Source organism: Globicephala melas, chromosome 1 (assembly GCF_963455315.2).
Source record: "Globicephala melas chromosome 1, mGloMel1.2, whole genome shotgun sequence".
NCBI lineage: Eukaryota > Metazoa > Chordata > Mammalia > Artiodactyla > Delphinidae > Globicephala > Globicephala melas.
Genome location: NC_083314.1, coordinates 154,695,289 through 154,718,366, shown reverse-complemented (window position 1 = coordinate 154,718,366; position 23,078 = coordinate 154,695,289). Strand labels below are relative to the sequence as shown.

The following is a 23,078-nucleotide window of genomic DNA, read 5'->3' as shown; positions in this document are numbered from 1 at the left end:
AGCCAGCAGGATTTGGCCTATGGGCCATAGTTTACTGATCCCTGATCTAGAGGAATCCTTCCCTAAATAACTCCGCCTGGCTGTAATCATTCCACTATTCTACTTCAAGTATGTACTATCTTCATTTACAAATAGTTATAAACTTCTAAGTATTTTTTACGTGGTCAGTCTCCCACTTAGATTAGTGTACAGATCCTTTAAGGAAAGCTGTTATTTCATTCATTAAACAAAACGTAGCTAAGCCTAGGAGTAACACTGAGTGTTAAGAACATGAAGACAAATAAGTCCCAGTCTATGCTCACAAAGAACTCACAGATTAGTAGGATAGACAGCAACTCAAATACACTATCATAATACAATGTGATTTTTGCTATAAGAGAGATTTGCTACACAAAGTGCTCTGAGAAAAGAGAAAGGAATGATTGCCTTTGCTTGGGGAGAGGAGGAAAGCTTCACAGAGGACATGAAGTTAAGCTAGGATTGTCAGAAGAAAGATGAATAGGCATTTGAGGCAAAGGGAATATAGTACTTAAGACATGGAAATGGCCCATGTGTTTGGACAACAGCCAGCAGCTGCTGTAGAAGGAAAGTGGTAGGGTAAGCTACAGAGACAAATGACAGGAACTAAGGAAGATGAGAATACAAAGGTAAGTACCAGCAAACGAAGAGCCTCATTTGCCATAATAAGACAATGGTATGTACACAATAAGGAGTCTGGTATCATCCCAAAGATTATATTTAAACATTCAATATCAAGATCTGATTTATTAATTATATTTTACACCCATAAAGGGGTTTTAACTTTTTCATATATTATTTTAACTTTTACATATATTATTTCCAATGTTCACAGAGCATCCAAACTTACATATCTACTAAATTCTGACTAATGATATGAACTAAATAATCTAAATAATGATTATGAACTTGTGATGTAGTGAGAAGGGTAAGATTTAGAAGCAAAAGATTCAGGACTAAATCTTGCAGTTTACAGTAACAACATTCGGAATAAGTCTCTTAACCCTTCATTGTTTCCATAAAAGAGGAATAGCAACAGTCCCTATTTCAAAAGCTTACAGTAAAGACTATTTGAGATAACTACATGAAGAGTACTTTGCAAACTATAAAAGAGTTGTATAAATGATGTGCAGGATTTGTGAAAATTGCAGGGTTAAGTTGGCAAGAAAGGGTGAGATTTTTTTATTTACTCAAACAGCTTGTTGTGACACATACACTCACACACAGCCTGACAGAAGGTAACTCTCCATTTCTATTACATATAAGAACAGGTTCTGACCTTTTCGAGGATCTGATTTTTGCATGGTACCATCAGCTATACCCAATAGGAATTTCCTCCTTAGCAAGATGGAGACATCTAGAAGCAAAAGATTAAAAAAAAAAAAATTAGAAATGTGAACTACTGTAGATTGAAGGAGACCTGCAGTGAAATTAGGTTTTAATCAGAAGAAACCAGCAGGCTGAACACCTAGAAGGGCTTCCCAAGGGCAGTAATATAGTTAGATTTCCAGTTTCCAGGATCCTTCCCTCAGCTTTTCGAGTTCAGAACCCCAATTCTGTTAAAAATAGAACAGATTCTTCAGGGCATTAACAGGTCATGAAATAAGAATGGATAAACCAGAACGTTACTCTATTAACTCACTGTGAGAAAGATTAACAGTCACAAAACTAAAGTATTGCACACTGAAAACTACAAACATCACTGAAAGAATTAAAGAAAGAAGTAGAAAGACATTTACGTTCATGAATTAGAAGACTAATGTTAAGGTGACAATACTACCCAAGGTGATCTACAGACTCAAGACAATCCCTATCAAAATCCCTTTTCTGTAGAAATAGAAAAAGCCACCCTAAAATTCACATGCTATCTCAAACAGCTTAAACAATCTTGAAAATGAAGAACAATGTTGGAAGACTCACACTTCCTGGTTTCAAAACCTCCTACAAAGCTACAGTAATTGAGACAGTGTGGTACTGGCATAAGGACAGGCATACAGACCGACGGAATAGAGAGCTCTGAAATAAACCCTAATATATATGGTCAAATGATTTTTGACAAAGGTGCCAACACCCTTCAATGGGAAAAGGATACTCTTCAACAAATGATGCTAGGAAAACTGGATACCCTCATGCCAAAGAATGAAGATGAACCTTTATCTTACACCATATACAAAAATTAACTCAAAATGCATCAAAGACCAAAACTTAAGAGCTAAAATTATAAACCTCTTAGAAGAAAACATAGAGGAGAATCTTCATGACACTGGATTTGGCAATGATTCTGGAATGTGACATCTAAATTACAGGCAACAAAAGAAAAAAGATAAATCAGACTTCATCAAAATGAAAAACAATCTGTGCATCAAAGGGCACTATCACATGGATGAAAAGAAAACCTACAGAATGGGAGAAAATATTGGCAAATCGTTTATCTGATAAGGGACTAATATCTAGAATTTATAAAGAACTCCTACAATTCAATAACAAAAATACCTCAAACAACCCAGCTGAAAAATGGGCAAAGGACCTGAAGAGATAGTTCTCCATTTATCTATATAGATGGCCAATAAGCACATGAAAAGATACTCAACATCATTAATCATTAGGGAAGTACAAGTGAAAGTCCCAACAAGATACCACTTCACACCCATTGGGATGATTGGGATGGTTATTATGAAGAAAAAAAAAAAGGAAAATCATAAGTGTCGGCAAGGACGTGGAGAAATTAGATCCCTTGTGAATTGCTAGTAGGACTAAAAAATGGTGCAGCTGCTGTGGAAAACTTTAAAAAGTTAAAAATAGAATTACCTTGCAAACAAGCTACTACCCAGACATCACTGGATCGTTTTTTTCAAGAGGGTAGACAGAATGGAATCCAGCAAGGAACCAGAACCTGTGCCATCAACGTCAGGCACGAGTGAAACTGCAGGTTGCCCTCCGTCTCCTATTGCTGACGATCCTTCAGCTCTATCATCTCCCACCTCCTCTCCCTCCTCCAGTCGGTAACTCTTCTCGCCTGTTCACTCGATGCCAGCCCCTGTATGCCAGCTGTTGTGCTGTACTACTGTACTTTTCAAGGTTCTGAAGGTGACCATTCTCTTGCTGTAATGCCCGGGCACCACACTTTTTACCACCCATCAACACTTCTACTGCAGAGTGTCTGCACGTCATTGCTCGTGGAGTCGTGAGGCTTGATCCTCCAGGCCCATATTCCCTGGTAGGCTGGATTTGTCTGCCTTCAAAGATTTCTGCCCTTTCAAGCATTCCAGAATTTGCCTGTGTTTCAGTGGTGCCTCACATTATGGAATCCTTTTACTCTCAACATTATTAGGGTCTATCTTAGGGACAAGTGGTGCAATCCAATATCCTTTTGGCCCGTGGTGCTATTTTGTATTTCCCAGTGCTTTCAATGAAGCTTCAAGCAGACCTGAACTCCCGGCTACTAACTAGCCATGAATCGCACAATTGTTCATTGTTTGTTATTTGTGAGAAAATGACAGTAATTAGTAGAAAAAAAAAATAGAATTACCATATGACCCAGTAACTCTACTCCTAGGTATATACCCAAAAGAATTGAAAACAGGGACTAAAACAGATACCTGTATACTAATGTTCATAGCAGCATTATTCACAATAGCGAAAGGGTAGAAAAAATTCAAGTGTCCACCAATAAATGAATAAATAAACAAAATGTGGCATATACATAAAATGGAATACTATTCAGCCATAAAAAGGAATAAAATTCTGATACATGCTACAACATGGATCAATCTTGAAAATATTATGCTAAGTGAAATAAGCCAAATACAAAAGTATAACTACTGTCTGATTTCACTTATACTTGATAACCAGAATAGGGAAATTCATAGAGAAAGTAAGTAGAACAGAGGTTACCATGGGCTGGGAAGAGGGTGGGGGGGATGATTTAATGTGTACAGAGTTTCTGTTTGAAATGATGAAAAAATTCTAGAGTTGGACAGCAGTGAAGGCTATACATCACTGTAAATGTACTTAATGCCTTAAAATGGTTAAAATGATGAATTTTATGTTATATATATATTTTTTAACACAATTATAATTAAAAAAAACAAGCAACAGGTGGACCTGCATCAGGGTTTGACAGCTCCATTCAACCATCTCACAACAGGAACACAAATTGCTTCACAAGGACTTTCAAGAAACTAAGTCCTTGAGTCACAGCATTCCCTTTCCTGGGTGGTCCTAGATGGAACCTGCTATCAATTTTCTTTATGACATTTAGCATGTTTCCAAGCTAGACTATCTTCTGATAAACACATCCTTTTATTTGGATAATGTTACTATCTATATATAGCATGCAGTACAGATGGGCTCTGGATTTGAATATCAACTCTGTCACTAGCTATGTAAACTTGAACAAGTTACTAAATGTCTCTGGCCCTCAATTTCTGTATCTTTATTTTTAAATTTATTTTAAAATTTATTTATTTATTTATTTGGCTGTGTTGGGTCTTAGTTGCGGCACGTGGGATCTTCATTGCCACATGTGGGATCTTTTTTTGCGGCACACGGGCTTCTCTCTAGTTGTAGTGCACAGGTTCCGGAGCACATGGGTCAGTAGTTGTGGCATGCAGGTTCTCTAGTGTGGCGCGTGGGCTCTAGAGTGTGCAGGCTTAGCTGCCCCGTGGTATGCGGGATCTTAGTTCCCCAACCAGGGATTGAACCTGTGTCCTCTGCACTGGAAGGAGGATTCTTAACCACTGGACCAGCAGGGAAGTCCCAATTTCTGTATCTTTAAAGCAAAAATAGTAGTATCTACTCCAAAGGCTTTGTGAAGGTTAAATGACATTCTCTATGTTAATGAATTAATACAAATAAGTGTCGACAGACAGAAATTACTTCCCCACTTCCTTAACTCTTCATAGTATTACTGATCACTGATGAAATCATAGTCAGTTCTCTGTCTCTGGGCTCCACTGGCATCCATACAATCATCACCACGACTCTCTGTAACTTGGAGGCTTGCTGGTATATCTATCAGAAACCTTCTCTCAAAGGCCAACATCCAAAAGAACAAAAACAAATGTAGACAAATTTTTCTGCCTACCTCACAAACCTTTCCTAGAGGAGTCTGCCCTCCCCGAGGGCAGGTAGGCTTACTTTATATCCCACGTATTACCTAGCAGAAAAAAATAACTTTATCAATTTTTAAAATTGAATTTTCAACAATTCTAAGTTTTTTATAACAGGATCTTGCATAAATATCCAAATACACAAGTTCTATTTCTATACTTGTATTACAAAAACAATAAGGTAAAAACAGTAAGTATGGTTCTCTGTCAGTGATAAGAACCTAAGCAAAATATATAAGGTGTTACAGGGTGTGGTAGTGACCATTTCAAAGCCTGCTACACTATGGTGGGCTTATATTAAAAGTGCCAGAAATAACAGAATAAGTTCAATATCCCACCATGAAAAAATTCAATAATAAAGCTGATCTACCAGATAAAATCATATTACACAAATCAGAAAAATCTCCATTTAATTTTCACTTAAAAGCAAAATATCAAATCATCTAAAGATTAGAAAATAGCATCAAATCAAACTTCATATTCCTGATTTACTTCTAGACCACAGTGGTCAGACATTCAATTTCACCTTGCCTGAATGACCTAAACTCCTTCAACTATGCCACTTAGAACTGCCATCAGTAGATATTTATTAAACATGCCTAGGTATAAAATTGGAATTAGGAGACAGAACCATAACAGAACAAAGCAACTGAACGGTCAGGAAAAAAAATGGAACCATCATAGGAGAAGGGAACTAACTATATGATAGGTTCTGTGCTGAATACTTTAAAAACAACTTTTTGTTCAAGTATAATATACATATAATATACTGAGAAGCACACGCATCATACAGTAGCCAAGATATGGAAACAACCTAAGTTGATGAATGGATAAAGAAGATGTGGTGTATATACACAATGGAATACTATTCAGCCATAAAAAAAGAAAACTGGCCATTGTGACAACATAAATGGACCTGGAAAGTATTATGCTAGGTTTGAATAAGTCAGATGGAGAAAGACAGTTACCATGTGATTTTACTCATATGTGGAAGCTAAAAAAACAAATGAACAAACAAAATAAAACAAAAACAAACTCACAAATACAGAGATCAGATCAGTGGCTACCAGAAGGGAAGCGAGTTGTGGGGGGTGGGGTGGGGGCGTGCAAGATGGGTGAAGGAGGCCAACTGTATGGTGACAAATGGTAACTAGACTTGTAGTGGTAATCACTTTGTAGTACACATAACTGTTGAATTATTATGCTGTCTACCTGAAACTCATTATTTTTAAAAAGTAAATAAATCGTAAGTATGAAACTCAATGAACTTTTACAATGTGTTTCCAAACCAAGAAAGAGATCATTACTAGCACAAAAGAAGTACTCCTTTGAGCCCTCTCCCAATCATTACTCCACCCAAGAGTAAGCACTATGTGGCCTACTATTGTTAGGTTAGTTTTGCCTGCTTTGAACTTTATAGAAATGAAATTATATCTCATGTCCTCTTTTATGTCCACTTTGTTCCACTCAACATTTTGTTTATGAGATTCATCCACGGTGCCCTACTAAGGCACTTTTGTCTTCATTACTTGATTTAAAACACCCAACAATTCTGGCATTTCCCATTTAGGTTGGGGAAAAAAAAAGAGCTGAGGTTCTGAAGTTAAACAAGATTAATTAAAGCATCCAAGGGCATACGAGTACTGTATGGAAAGGCTAAAATTAAAGACTAATTTCAAAGTCCATCCTCTCTTTGCTTCCATTATGCTTGCCTACTATAGTTCAAAAGCAACAAGAAATCAATCCCTTCCCTAGTTTACTTTTCATAGGCCATATTATAGAGGGAAGTTTGGCAAACAGTCAAGTACTACGCAATGTAAGAAATTATTATTAGCACAAGAAAAGAGTTTCCTAGGGCAGTGGCTTTCAAACCTTTCTGATTGTGACCCACAGACTTAAATACAGGAGTTTTTACAACAATATGCATTGCTAAAAACCTTACATATTGCAAAATTATGCACTAAACATGGGCTTGTGGTTAAAACAGAGTTAGGAATATGCTACTAGAAGCCCATGAAAATTTGTATCCTAATACACACATACCCCACAAGGATCTCAGTCACTAAGAAATAGTTAAATTGGACCCAACAAACTAAACAGAAGGAAGAAGGGTATAATCCACTTTAGGATAATTTCTAAGTAAAATGATTTTTTTTTTTTTTTTTTTTCCGGTATGTGGGCCTCTCACTGTTGTGGCCTCTCCCGCTGCGGAGCACAGGCTCCAGACGCACAGGCTCAGCAGCCATGGTTCATGGGCCCAGTCGCTCCGCGGCATGTGGGATCTTCCCGGTCCGGGGCACGAACCCATGTCCCCTGCATCGGCAGGCGGACTCTCAACCACTGCGCCACCAGGGAAGCCCTAAGATGATTTTTAAAAATAAAGTTTTAATGTGTAATGGAACAAACCTGTAGCAATCCAGAACACTAAGCTTCTAAGAGTGACTTAATTCTCCAAGGTTTTCTAGAGTGAAGATTTGAACACATGTCACCATCTACTGACAGGAGCCACTTAATAAAAGCTTTTCATAGCGACAAAATTAAAACCTGAAGTCAGACTCATACGGCTTTGGGGACCGATAAGAGACTACTAAACTGTTAATTATTTTTTATCTATTCACACTGCCCAAGCAGACCTTTGAGAGACGTCTATGCTACACAGTACCAGAGATCTCAAGATCAACTTTATTTTGTTGGAGTGTAATAGGACAGAGTCCTACACAGGAAACTAACTCCTGAGATGTACAGCCCTGAGAATAGAGTAAATCCTCACTGCTTAAGCCATAGAGACAGGTACATAAAGTAATTTGGGCTCATTAACAGAGCAGTATCTATAAACCATTCTGTAAGTCGCCCCCCCCCCCACTCCCGCCAAAGTCTCAGGTTCTTATCCTAAAAAAGTGAGTTATGAATCCTTGACATTATCCAGGATCTTGTAGGAATCTGATAGAATTACAAACTTGGGGCAAATACGGTTTCTCTGTACCAAGAAACTGAGATGCAACTTAGACCTAAACTTGGCCTGGTTCATTCTGTCACTGAGTAGTCACTTTGTCAGGGCTTCAAATTCTTCACTTTAAAACCAAAAGATAAGAACTCAGGCAGGTCCCATGTTTACTACAAACTAGCTGCATGCCTCCGTTTCTTCATCAACCACTTCTATGATTTTATGGTTTCATAGAAAATCCTATTGCTATTACAGTAACGGAAATTTATCAAATGAGATCAGCTGTCTTCCTGTGAGCTACTCAGGCAATTGCCCTGACACCCATTTCTGGTTGGGAAACAGAGACAACTTCTTCATGGTAATAGGAAGGCTAGACAATACAAAGGGGCTTCCAGGGAAATGTGTCTTATGTGAATCTGAAACAGCAACCTCAGGAAAGGGCTCTCTTCTCTAGAAAACTGACTTGACTGAGAGAGCATGGAATAATCTTTGAGATAGGTATTAAGCTAAGGCATATCGGATTAAAAAAAATTATTTGAGGGTGATACAGAAAGAATATATAATATGCATTCTAAACAGCTAAGGCAGAAGAGTGGTACCACTTGCTAGCAGTCACTCAGCATTTACTAGAAACCTTCCTCATGCTAATTCCAGAGAATAACACCTTTTAAAGCAAGTCAGAAAATGTTTGTATATAACCACAGAATCAGCAAGAACCAAGAGGCACGAGAAGAAAAAAACATGTCCAGTTTCACTTCAGAGACAGAAATTTATGGTTGTTTAGCTTTCTGAGTTTTTTTTTTTTAATCCCGGAAATTTAGCTTTTAGGACACAAGATGCCTTTCTCAACTTCCTCAGCTTTTGACCCAGCACTCATCCCTTAATTAAAATCTACTTTAATTCTTCTTCATTTTAAGTCTCTGGGGTTCACTAGACCAGGATTTAGTGGTATGTTATTTCAGAGAACAATTTTATTCGCTAGTATTAGTTAAGAGAACTCCAGAAATTTATTTCATCAAAATCACTGATAGGTGTTGAACCTGTGCGATACTCTTTAACATACAGCAGTGACTCATAACTTCCCCGCCCCCACCCACCGACATATCTGAAGAATACAAAACACTCCTATCAGTGAGGGCAGGCTCATTAAAGGCACTGATTTTCAGCAAAACGTAGGAGGTAGGATTAATTTGACAGGGAGGAAGGCTCCACTGGGTGAAGGTGTTTTGGAATCTCCAGGGGTATTTGTGTAATGAGAAAAAACATTTCCCCCAGTCTATATTCCACTGCTCTTTCCCCTGACCCAGGGTCTAGAGCACTGCCATCCAACAGAAATATAATTGAAGCCATTCATGTCATTTTAAGTTTTCTATTAGTCACATTATAAAAAGTAAAAAAAGGAACAGATGAAAATAATTTTAATAATGCATTCTATTCAACCCAATATATTGAAATATTATCACTTCAGCTGGTAATCATTATAAAAATCAATGGAAAATGGGACCTAATGAAACTTCAAAGCTTTTGCACAGCAAAGGAAACCATAAACAAGACCAAAAGACAACCCTCAGAATGGGAGAAACTATTTGCAAATGAAGCAACTGACAAATGATTAATCTCCAAAATTTATAAGCAGCTCATGCAGCTCTATAACAAAAAAACAAACAACCCAATCCAAATATGGGCAGAAACCCTAAGCAGACATTTCTCCAAAGAAGATATACAGACTGCCAACAAACACATGAAAGAATGCTCAACATCATTAATCATTAGAGAAATGCAAATCAAAACTACAATGAGATATCATCTCACACCAGTCAGAATGGCCATCATCAAAAAATCTAGAAACAATAAATGCTGGAGAGGGTGCAGAGAAAAGGGAACCCTCTTGCACTGGTGGTGGGAATGTGAATTGGTACAGCCACTATGGAGAACAGTATGGAGGTTCCTTAAAAAACTACAAATAGAACTACCATACGACCCAGCAATCCCACTACTGGGCATATACCCTGAGAAAACCATAATTCAAAAAGAATCATGTACCAAAATGTTCATTGCAGCTCTATTTACAATAGCCCAGAGATGGAAACAACCTAAGTGTCCATCATCGGATGAATGGATAAAGAAGATGTGGCACATATATACAATGGAATATTACTCAGCCATAAAAAGAAACGAAATTGAGCTATTTGTAATGAGGTAGATAGACCTAGAGTCTGTCATACTGAGTGAAGTAAGTCAGAAAGAGAAAGACAAATACCGTATGCTAACACATATATATGGAATTTAAAAAAAAAATGTCATGAAGAACCTAGGGGTAAGACAGGAATAAAGACACAGACCTACTAGAGAATGGACTTGAGGATATGGGGAGGGGGAAGGGTAAGCTGTGACAAAGCGAGAGAGAGGCATGGACATATATACACTACCAAACGTAAGGTAGATAGCTAGTGGGAAGCAGCCGCATAGCACAGGGAGATCAGCTCGGTGCTTTGTGACTGCCTGGAGGGGTGGGATAGGGAGGGTGGGAGGGAGGGAGATGCAAGAGGGAAGAGATATGGGAACATATGTATATGTATAACTGATTTACTTTGTTATAAAGCAGAAACTAACACACCATTGTAAAGCAATTATACTCCAATAAAGATGTTAAAAAAAAATTAACTGAAGGCATTCTCAGGACGATGCAAATGGGATGAGATACGGTTAGAAATGATAGTGTAGGAACACAGATATATCCAAGTAATGAATAAACTTGTAAATAATATTCTTTGCAGGTATAGAACAATGTAAATAGGAGAAATGTAATGTAATTACAAATATTTGAAATGCATTTGCACTCCTGGCCTCCAACCTAGTTTAAAAAACGTCTTTCAGAAAAGTCCTAAAGAATCACTGGAGAAAATTTAATATAGCTGGGTGGCAGAGGGACAGATAAACTGACATGTGATCTTTACAAGCAATGGTAAAATTTAGCATGTGGACATAAGGTTTTCCACGGCAAAATCCTTTCAAGTTTATCATATGTTTGAAATTTTTCATAAGTTTTAAAAAAAGAAACCTTAAAACATCTCAAAGAAGCTGCTGTCTCAGAGCTCAACATTGAGCAATAGTGAAAAGGTGGGTAGATTAGAGCAGAGACTGAAGGAATGAATGAACATGAATTTTTTTTGCACTTTTACATATAATTGCCATTTCATCACAACAAAGTTGAAAGGTAGGTGATATTATCTCTATTACACACACACACACAAACACACACACATGCCTCTGAGGCTCAGAGAGTACCGTAACCAAGTTACTTGGATATAGTGAATATTAAGCCTGACCAAGCCTGGGATCAAAATATGCATGCAGGTTTAAAAATATCTAACTAAAATCTGAATCTACCTTTATCATTTATTTTCCACAGGTAACTGGAAAGTGACTGTCTCAGCTCTACTTGGAAAAGCACTTTAAATAATAAGAACATGTGAGATATACTTTGTAAAACAGAACAATATATTTTTAAAATTAATTTATTCTATCCTTGGCTGTGTTGGGTCTTTGTTGCTGCACGTGGGCTTTCTCTAGTTGCTGTGAGCGGGGGCTACTCTTCGTTGCGATGCTAGGGCTTCTCTTTGCGGTGGTTTCTCTGGCTGCGGAGCACAGGATCTAGGTGCGCGGCCTTCAGTAGTTGTAGCATGCAGCCTTCAGCAGTTGTGGCTCTCGGGCTCTAGAACACAGGCTCAGTAGTTGTGGCGCACAGGTTTAGTTACTCTGTGGCGTGTGGGATCTTCCCAGACCAGGGCTCAAACCCGTGTCCCCTGCACTGGCAGGCGGACTCTTAACCACTGTACCACCTGGGAAATCTCACGATACTTTGTATAATATGACTTCCAGCTTCAAAGTGCTTCTTAATTTTCAAAGTTAGCTGACTCACAATTATCCAATTTTATTACAGTTATCTGTATACATCTTTTACAGTTCTTTTAGCACTGTGATTCCCTTGAAATTAGGATCCAGATCTGATTCATTTCTACATTCTTTATAACAGTACCTGAAATAGTTTAATGAGTATTTACTTAAGGAAAGAAGGTGATCCTCACAATAGAGATGCAAGGTAGCAAGGGCACCTATTCACATTATTCTTATTAATAACACTTGAAGAAACAGAGTCAGAGTAAACTCTGATGCTACTTCTCAGCTAAAAAGCTCATTTATTGAGCCAGGGCTCCAGTCTTTTCCGATTACACCACTGACTAAACAAAGACACTAAGCCTGTTCTCCAGTTGAGAGTCTGGCAGGGCATCCAAAGGCAAAAGCTTTAGTTATGTTGTTTTTTTTAAATGTTTAGAAAATCCTGGAATGTAGATCTTAATGTGATATAAAATGTTTGTAAACGTTCTGAGTTCTTTGTTTTATTGGGACAGAGTGGTAGAAGGAAAGTGAAAATGCTTCTTAAAAACCCTAAACTAGGTTATAAGTTACCCCAAACTCAACAAAAACAGAAGTTGAACTATAACAACTAACATTTATTTATTTTTAAAAAATAAATCTATTTATTTATTTACGGCTGCGTTGGATCTTCGTTGCTGCGTGCAGGGGCTACTCTTCACTGTGGTGCGCGAGCTTCTCACTGCAGTGGCTTCTCTTGTGGAGCACGGGCTCCAGGCACACAGGCTTCAGTAGTTGTGGCATGTTGGGCTCAGTAGTTGTGGCTCACGGGCTCTAGAGTGCAGGCCCAGTAGTTGTGGCACATAGGCTTAGTGGCTCTGCGGTATGTGGGATCTTCCCGGACCAGGGATCGAACCCGTGTCCCCTGCATTGGCAGGCGGATTCTTAACAACTGCGCCACCAGGGAAGTCCACAGCTAACATTTATACTCAGCTCTTTGGAGCAACTCTACGTATATATGTTATTTCATATGATTTTTCATAATCTCCAGTGAGAGATTACTATTATTCCCATTTCACTGATGAGTAAATTTCAGGGTTAGTTTAGAAAGTCAGTAGGTGGTTGAACTGGGACTTGAAACAATCTGGGTCATGCTCTTTGTAGTACACAAGGCGTAACTTGCTTCCACAAAACTAGTCAATAGCCTTCTAATTAGTCTCTCTCTACTTCCATTCCATTGTGTGTATGGCAACCAGAGTAATCCTTCTAAAATAGAAATTCAATTATGTTTCATCTCTGCTTAAAATCCTTCAATGGATCCATGCAGCCTATAGAATGAAATCCACCAAAGTCCTTGGCATTGCATACATAGCCCTTCAAACCTAAATCCTTTAAGATTTGGCCCCTGACTACTTCTGCAGCCTCATCTACCCATCTTCTCCTCTTTACCTTCTTCCCCTAAGTTATTCTACATGATCTGTAGTCCCTCAACTTATCTGCAATGAAATCCCTTTTCCCATTATACACTCTACTTGTCAACTTACAACTCATCTTTCAAAATTTAACTCAAAAATCAATGAATCTCTTCTTCCTCAGCCTTCTGAGTTCTCTTCCCTAGATAATCATTTCCTCTTCTATGCTATTATTTATATCTGGTTCATACTTACAGCATTTAAATACTGTATTACAATTATTTGTTTACATACTTCTCCCAATTTGATAGTGAAGCCCTCAGGGATGCCTTATTCATCTTCGCCTCTGGGATCTAATACACTGCCTGACAGTAGTAGGCATCAGATACATCTTGTTGGGTTGAATTCAAAAATACTCACTTAGAAAGTACACAAGTGATAAAACAGGATTTGGATTTTGCAAAATATATATGTTTCAAAGAAAAAAAAAAAGGCTAAAACCCTTTAACTGAACTGTGTATAACAATGGCAGTTGCCCTGAAGGTCCCTGTTAATGCTCTGTGACCCAGCTGGGCCTCCAGAAGGTTCATTACTTTCATATTATGACTGTGGCAATTTATTAACGAGCTCAGTGCAAGCAAAACAAATTGAAATGACAGCTTTGGCAACTAACATCTTTTATTTATCACTAGAGCTAGTCTTTCACTAGCAGTGAGATGCATAAGCCTTCTTCAAGACAAAACAATATTTATGGGGTATCTTCTAAGAGGCCTGCAAACACTGTGATTGGCTAAGAGGAATTCAAGAAAGTATAGGTCTTCATTAGGATAGGAAAAGAATGTGTTCTTGAAAAATAACTCAAAACTGAAAAACACAGATGTCCATTAGAAGTAGTGGTAAAGGACTTATTATGTGATTCATCATTTATGCATCAACTGCCTTTTCAAGGCATAACTGAAGTGCCATTGCAGCTCTTCTTGTTTCACCCTGATGGAGGCAGGTGTTTCAACAGTATTCATGAGGAGGAAACCAAGAACCAGTACTAGGCATTCTGGCAGAAGGAAGGTCTATAAAACTAAAGCCCCTCTCCTTTCAAAAGTGTGTAGTCTTCTTGGTACCAAAGAATCCCTACCAACCACTTAAGGCTGCTCTCCTGAGATAAAACAGAGCCAAATCATAAGCTGTTAACATAACGAAAGTAAACTTTATAGTGCAGCTAGACACAAATATGGTTTAAAAGAGAGAAAGAGAAATAGTAAGAAACCCTGTGGATACAGGGAGATACCACATGCTCACTGTCTTTCACTAATGACTACAGTACCTCCAAATAAAACCCTTGGTTTTGACTTCTTAGGACTGCCATAACAAAGAACCACAAGCTGAATGTAATAAACAACAGAAATTTATTCTCTCACTGAGTTAGAGGGCAGAAGTCCAAAATCAAGGTGTTGGCTGGGTCATGCTCTCTCTGAAGCCTGCAGGGAAATATCCTTCCTTGCTTCTTCCAGCTTCTGGTATCCCCAGGAAACCAATACAGATTTTGGTACTGATGAGAGTGGGGTGCTGCTCTAACAAATACTTAAAAATGAAGTGGCTTTGGAATTGGATAATGAGTAGAGGCTTGACAGAAAAAAAAACTAAATTGCCTTAAAGAGATGGAAATATGAACATTAAAGGTGCTTTTAAGTGAGGCCTTAGAAGGAGATGAGGAACATGTTATTGGACACTGGAGGAAAGGCTGTTCTTGCTATAAAGTGGCAGAAAATTTGTTCGAATTGTGTTCAGCCATTGGGTGAACTTATAACTGATGAACTTGGATATTTAACTGAGGAGATTTCTAAGCAAACTGTTGAAATGTGGCCTAGTTTCTCGTTGGTTTTTATGAATATGAGAAGAGGTAAATTGAGGATTGAGCTGTTAAGCAAAAAGGAACCAGCACTTGATGATTTGGAAAATTCTCTGCCTATCCAAACAGCATGCTCTGGAAACAGGGCCAAGCGTATGGCTGGATCATCATTTGCCTGACTCTAGGACACAATCAAACACCTCAGAAGCTAGGAACAGAGACATGGTTATCCAGGAAAGATCTGTGGAGGAACCTCTTGTCAGATGGTTCGGACACCAGTAAATTGCATGGGAGACTGACAAGGTTTTTGAGAATTTTATATCAGCAGAAGTGCTGCCAGCCTGGACTGAAAGGAACAGAGATGGAATGAAATGAAGACTAACAACAGGGCAGAGCCACAGATGCAGATGCCTGGGCCAATGGGACCCTCTTGGGTTAAAAGGGTGGGCCTGCCCACGCAGGCCAGAGGACAGAGCACTGGGCCACAGAGGATTATTCCCGGGCCTTGAAGTCTAATGGAGTTAGCCCTGTTGGGTTGTGAATTTGCTTTAGACTAGTGATCCTTTTATTCCTTCCACGTTCTCACTTTTGTAATAGAAATGTCTTTCCGAAGCCTGTCCTACCATTATATCTTGGAAGCAGATAACTTGTGTTCTAGATTTCACAGGTTCACAGATGGAGAGAAATTTTGTCCCAGGATGAATCATAGCAGAGTCTCACCCATACCTGATTTAGATGATTTAGAAGATGAGATTTGAGACTTTTTGAGTTGGTTATATTTAGGTGAGATTCTGGACTTGGATTGGATGCTGGAGTGGGTTAAGACTTTGGGGGATATTGGGACGGGGTGAATGTATTTTGCACTTGGAAAGGACATGAATTTTGAGGGGCCAGAGGGTAGACAGTTATGGGTTGAGTTATGTTCTCCAAATTGTATACTCCTGGTATCTGTGAATGTGACCTTATTTGGAAATAGGGTCTTTGTAGATATAATCAACTTAAATAAGGTCATTAGGGTGGGCCCTAATCCAATATGACTGGGGTCCCTATAAGAGAAAGAAAACACCGTGTGAAGACAGACATACTCAGCGAGAACACCATGTGGCAAAAAAGGCAGAGATCAGAGTGATGCAGCTGCAAGCCAAGGACTGACAGCCACTACCAGAAACTAGGAAGAGACAAGTAAGGATTCTACCTAGCCTCAGAGGGAGCATGGCCCAGTTAACACCTTGATTTTGGAGTGCTTCCCTCTGGACTGTGAGAGAATAAATTGCCACCTAGTCTGTGATACAATTTGTTACAGCAGCCGTAAGAAACTAAAACACCCCTTAATAGTAGCTAATATATATTCAAGACTCACTATGCACTGTGTAAAGTGCTTTACACTGATGATCACATTTAATCTTTACCATGACCTCATGAGGTAAAGAAATAAAATAACCTTCTGGAGCTAGGAATCTGCCAATGCTGGTGGGGGCTGAGTGCTAAAGCACGTTAAAACAGCGGATCCCTGGACAGGACCGTTGTTGGCTGCGTGGATACAACAAAGGGAATGGGAGCGAGGGGCTCTGTGGCTGGGAATGGCCCTAGAGGAAACGTGGTCTGCCTAGGAAAAGAACCATTGTTGAGCGGTGCGCAAGGGACGGAGCCGCCACTGCCCCCTCACGCCAGCCCCTGCCTCTGCAGGCACTGGGAGGGACTCCCACCAAAGTGAGCACGCCCCAGTCTATTACAACTGCCTGCTGGGCCCTGCAGGCCATTTGTGCACACCCCAGTTGTGGCTGCCATACCCCTCTCCGGCCTGAGGGAGTAAGCATGCCCCTATCAGCCACTGCTTCCTCCCGCCCGGGTGGGGAACTGGCCTGAGAGTGGCGCACACACAGAGGTGGGGTGAAAACCAAAAGTAAGCCCCAGGGGCAGTGCGACTAAGGAAGAGGAACTTCTGTGCAGCTGCACAAGCCATGGACTAAATCCCTGCGATCGTGATCGGCTTGGTAAGTCCTGTGGAATACCTGAATAGACAACAGAGCATTCCCACAACTGAGACGGGTCTAGCCTTAGCAGCAGTGCACTTTGGGGGCAAGAACACACGGGAGCTGGGCCAGGTCGGAGTCAGAGCTGGCCCCACACGGCCCACAGCAGGTCTAGAGACCTGCCTAGAGGTATTGTACGGCCTCCCAGGGAGGCGGGGATTGGCTGTGGCTCACTGTGGGAGCAAGGACACTGACAGAGGAGGCCCCAGGAAAATATTCTTATTACTCTTATTCTTTTTATGTCTGTTTTGTTTTGTTCAGTTGATGGTATTGTTGTTTTTATTACTTATTATTTTTTTAATATATATATTTTTTGTTTTTCTATTTTTACTTTACTTTTTTGCTGTTTTGTGTTTTTCTTCTTGTTTTTGTTCTGTTTTTATTTCATTTTCCTTTTTCTTTTTTTGATTGTTTCCATGTGTTTATTTTGTTTTCTTTGTTTGCTTTCTGTTTTTGTTTTATTTTTCATTTTTTGTTTTTGTTAGTTTAGTCCTTATTGATTGTTCTCATTTTTTAATTCTTTTCATTGTTTGTTCTCTTGTGTTTGTTTGTTTGTTTCCTGTCTGCTTCTTTATTTGTTTCCGTTAGTTTGGTTTTGTTATTATCATTTGTCTTGGATATGGTGTGTCTGCTTTCTTTCTTCTTTTTTTCATTTTGTGTGTGTTGTGTTGTTGTTGTAGTTTGTTTGTTTTTGCTATTTGTCTTGGGTTTTGTTTGTTTTCTTTTCTTTTTCTTTTTTTTTCCTTTTTCTTTTCTTTCTTTTTTCCCTGGCCATGCAGTGTGGCTTGTGGGCTCTCGGTTCCCTAGGCAGGGGTTGGGCCTGGGCCTTCAGGGTAGGAGCGCCAAATCCAGGATGCTGGACTGCCAGAGAATTCCTGGGCCCAGGAAATATTAATCGGTGGGTACTCTCCCAGAGGTATCCATCTTGACACCAAGACCTGGCTCCACCCAACTGCCTGCAGGCTCCAGTGCTGGATAGCTCATGCCGAACAACCAGCAGGACAGGAACACAGCCCCACCCATCAGCAGACATGCTGCCTAAAGCCGTACTAAGCTCACAGACACCCCAAAACACACCACCTGACACAGCCCTGTCCAATCAGAGGGAAAAGACTCAGCTCCACCCACAAGAGCGCAGGCACCAGTCCCTCCCACCAGGAAGTCCAAACAAGCCCCTGCACCAACCTCACCTACCAGGGGCAGACAACGGAAGCAAAAGGAACTATGACCCTGCAGCCCATGGAAAGGAGACCATAAACGCAGTAAATTAGACAAAATGAGATGACAGAGAAATATGTTGCAGGCAAGGTAAAACCCACAAGATCAAATAAATGAAGAGGAAATAGGCTATCTACCTGAAAAAGAATTCAGAGTAATGATAGTAAAGATGACCCAAGATCTCGGAAACAGAATGGAGGCACGGATCGAGAAGACACAAGAAATGTTTAACAAGGACCTAGAAGAACTAAAGACAAACAATCAGTGATGAACAACACAACAACCGAAATGAAAAATACACTAGAAGGAATCAATAGCAGCATAACTGAGGCAGAAAAACAGATAAGTGAGCTAGAAGATAGAATGGTGGAAATAACTGCTGTGGAGCGAATAGAAAAAGAAGAATGAAAAGAAATGAGGACAGTCTCAGAGACCTCTGGGACAACATTAAACACACCAACATTTGAATTATAGGGGTCCCAGAAGAAGAAGGGAAAGGGAAAGGGCCTGAGAAAATATTTGAAGAGATTATAGTTGAAAACTTCCCTAACATGGTAAAGGAAATAGTAAATCAAGTCCAGGAAGCGCAGAGAGTCCCATACAGGATAAACCCAAGGAGAAACATGCCAAGACACATATTAATCAAACTAATACAAATTAAATGCCAAGAAAAAAATATTGAAAGCAGCAAGGAGAAAGCAAAAACTAACATATTGGGGTGGCCAGAAAGTTCATTCAGGTTTTTCTGTAAGATCTTATGGAAAAATCCAAACGAACTTTTTGGCCAACCCAGTACAAAGGAATCCCCATAAGGTTATCAGTTGATTTTTCAGCAGAAACTCTGCAGGCTAGAAAGGAGTGGCAGGACATATTTAAAGCGATGAAAGCGAAAAACCTGCAGCCAAGATTACTCTACCCAGGAATTCAGATTCAATGGAGAAATAAAAAGCTTTACAGACAAGCAAAAGCTAAGAGAATTCAGCACCACCAAACCAGCTTTACGACAACTGCTAAAGGAGCTTCTCTAAGTGGGAAATGCAAGAGAAGAAAAAGACCTACAAAAACAAAACCAAAGCAATTAAGAAAATGATAACAGGAACATATTGATAATTATCTTAAATGTAAATGGATTAAATGATCCAACCAAAAGACACAGACTGGCAGAATGGATACAAAAACAAGACCAATATATATGTTGCCTACAAGAGACCCACTTCAGACCCAGGGGCACATACAGACTGAAAGTGAGGGTATGCAAAAAGATATTCTACGCAACTGGAAATCAAAAGAAAGCTGGAGTAGCAATACTCATATCAGACAAAATAGACTTTAAAATAAAGACTGTCGGGACTTCCCGGAGGCACAGTGGTTAAGAATCCACCTGCCAATGCAGGGGACACAGGTTTGATCTCTGGTCTGGGAAGATCCCATGTGCTGTGGAGCAACTGAGCCCATGTGACACAACTACTGAGCCTGCGCTCTAGACCCCACAAGCCACAACTACTGAAGCCCTCACGTCCATGCGCTACAACTACTGAAGCCCATGCGCTCTAGGACCCATGTGCTGTAAGTACTGAAGCCCCCGCACCTAGAGCCCATGCTCCACAACAAGAGAAGCCACTGCAATGGGAAGCCCGTGCACCACAACGAAGAGGAGCCCGTTTGCCACAACTAGAGAAAGCCCTCATGCAGCAACAAAGACCCAACACAGCCAAAAAAATAAATACAAAAATAAGGATTGTTACAAGAGACAAAGAAGGACACTACATAATGATTAAGGGATCGATACAAGAAGAAGATATAACAGTTATAAACAATTATGCACCCAACACAGGAGCACCTCAACACATAAGGCAAATGTTAACAGCCGTAAAAGGGGAAATCAACAATAATACAATAATAGTGGGGGACTTTTAACACTCCACTTACACCTATGGATAGATCATCCAGACAGAAAATAAATAAGGAAACACAAGCCTTAAATGACACATTAGACCAGATAGACTTAATTGATATTTATAGGACATTCCATCTGAAAGCAGCCAAATACACTTTCTTCTCAAGTGCACACGAAACATTCTCCAGGTTAGAACACATCTTGGGTCACAAATCAAGCCTTGGTGAATTTAAGAAAATTGAAATCATATCAAGCATCTTTTCTGACCACAATACTGTCAGATTAGAAATCATTTATAGGGAAAAAAAAACCTGTTAACACAAACACATGGAGGCTAAACAATATGCTACTAAATAACCAAGAGATCACTGAATAAATCAAAGAGGAAATAAAAAAAATACCTAGACACAAATGACAATGAAAACACGATGACCCAAAACTATGCGATGCAGCAAAAGCAGTTCTAAGAGGGAAGTTTATAGCAATACAATCCTACCTCAAGAAACAAGAAACATCTCAAATAAACAACCTAACCTTACATCTAAAGCAACTAGAGAAAGAACAAAAAAATCCCCAAAGTTAGTAAAGTAATCAAAAAGATGAGAGCAGAAATGAATGAAATAGAAATGAAGAAAGAGTGCAGAACACTCTGGCATAAACTGCAGCAGGATCTTTTTTGACCCACCTCTTAGAGTAATGAAAATAAAACCAAAAATAAACAAATGGGACCTAATGAAACCTCAAAGCTTTTGCACAGCAAAGGAAACCATAAACAAGACAAAAAGACAACCCTCAGAATGGGAGAAACTATTTGCAAATGAAGCAACTGACAAAGGATTAATCTCCAAAATATACAAATAGCTCATGCAGCTCAATAACAAAAAAACAAACAACCCAATCAAAAACTGGGCAGAAGACCTAAACAGACATTTCTCCAAAGAAGACAAACAGATGGCCAACAAACACATGAAAAGATGCTAGACATCACTAATCATTAGAGAAACGCAAATCAAAACTACAACGCGGTATCACCTCACACTGGTCAGAATGGCCATCATCAAAAAGTCTACAAACAATAAATGTTGGAGAGGGTGTGGAGAAAAGGGAACCCTCTTGCACTGTTGGTGGGTATGTAAATTGATACAGCCACTATGGAGAACAGTATGGAGGTTCCTTAAAAAACTAAAAATAGAATTACCATACGATCCAGCAATCCCACTACTGGGCATATACCCAGAGAAAACCATAATTCAAAAAGACTCACGCACCTCAATGTTCATTGCAGCACTATTTACAACAGCCAGGACATGGAAGCAACCTAAATGTCCATCAACAGAGGAATGGATAAAGAAGATGTGGTACATATATACAATGGAATATTACTCAGCCATAAAAAGGAACAAAATTGGGTCATTTGTAGAGATGTGGATGGACCTAGAGACTGTCATACAGAGTGAAGTAAGTCAGAAAGAGAAAAACAAATATCGTATATTAACGCATATACGTGGAATCTAGAAAACTGGTGTAGATCATCTTATTTGCAAAGCAGAAACAGAGACAAAGACGTAGAGAACAAACGTATGGATACCAAGGGGGAAGGCAGCAGGGGGATGAATTGGGAGATTGGGATTGACATATATACACTATTGACACTATGTATAAAATAGATAACTAATGAGAACCTACTGTATAGCACAGCGAACTCTATTCCATGTTCTGTGGTGACCTAAATGGGAAGGAAATAAAGAAAAAGACAGGATATATGTATACATATAGCTGATTCACTTTGCTGTACAGTAGAAACTAATACAACGTTGTAAAGCAACTACACTCCAATAAAACTTAATAAAATAACCTTCTACTACACTATTCCTAACTACTATGCTAAACTTTCTTTTATATGCCAGCTGCTGTATAATAAGGAACTTGTCTACTCTTTGTCCTAGGTTCCTGGCAAAGAGCTTCTAAAATCCCTGGAATTTTCCAAGTGATAGGAGTATCTTTGTTATACATTAGCCCCTTGGACACATGTGAGTTTATGCTAAAGAGATCGCTCAAGATGGGGGCTGGTTGCCAGAAAGACCAACCACATAGGCCTGCATAATGAAACCCCAGCCAAAATCGAACACTGAAGCTCGGTGGAGTGAGCTAATTAGTAAACACATAAATGTGCCAGGAGGGTGATGTGCCCTGATTCTATGGAGAGAGGACAGGGAAGCTCTGTGTTCAGGACTCACTCAGACCTTGCCCTATGTGTCTCTTAATTTGGCTGTTCCTGATTTGCATCCTTTACAATAAACCTGTAGTCGTTAAGTATGGCACTTTGCTGAGTCCTGTGAGTTGTTCTAGTAAATCACTGAACCTGAGGGGTCACAGGAACCTGCCAGATTTGTAGCCAATTGGTTGGAAGTGTAGGTGGTCTGAGGACCACACTTGAGGCTGGCATCTGAAGTGGGGGCAGTCTTTTGGGGATCATGTTCCCTTAAACCCACTGATGGTAGTACAGATGATATGAATAGATGAATAACCTTAAGCTGGCAGCATTAAATCAAAGAGATATACCTATATATGGCTTTAGGAAACATTATTTGCATCATCCGGACATATCTTACTTGGAAATATGAAGGGGAGAGAGAGGGAATGACAGAAGGAAGGAGAGAAGGATGGGAGGAAGGGAGGGAGGGGGAAAGAGAGGGAAGAAAGAAAGGAAAGTGAAGGGAAGA

The 23,078-nt window shown here is 39.5% G+C and overlaps 1 protein-coding gene across 21 annotated transcripts in view; it reads right to left on the bottom strand.

The window, feature by feature from the left end:
• Positions 1–23,078, bottom strand: part of SCMH1 (Scm polycomb group protein homolog 1) — a 191,909-nt gene that overhangs the window by 146,591 nt on the left and 22,240 nt on the right. For 12 of the 21 annotated variants that reach the window (XM_060307134.1, XM_060307062.1, XM_030867571.2 and 9 more), the window contains one exon: positions 1,298–1,375. The exons of 3 other annotated variants lie outside the window; for them this stretch is intronic. In XM_060307134.1, the coding sequence (XP_060163117.1) occupies positions 1,298–1,322 (25 nt within the window). In that variant the 5' untranslated portion in view covers positions 1,323–1,375. Of the gene's footprint in view, positions 1–1,297; positions 1,376–5,104; positions 5,121–23,078 lie in introns of those variants that run through there. 6 more of the 21 variants (XM_060307148.1, XM_060307051.2, XM_060307003.1 and 3 more) reach the window with 5 other exon arrangements.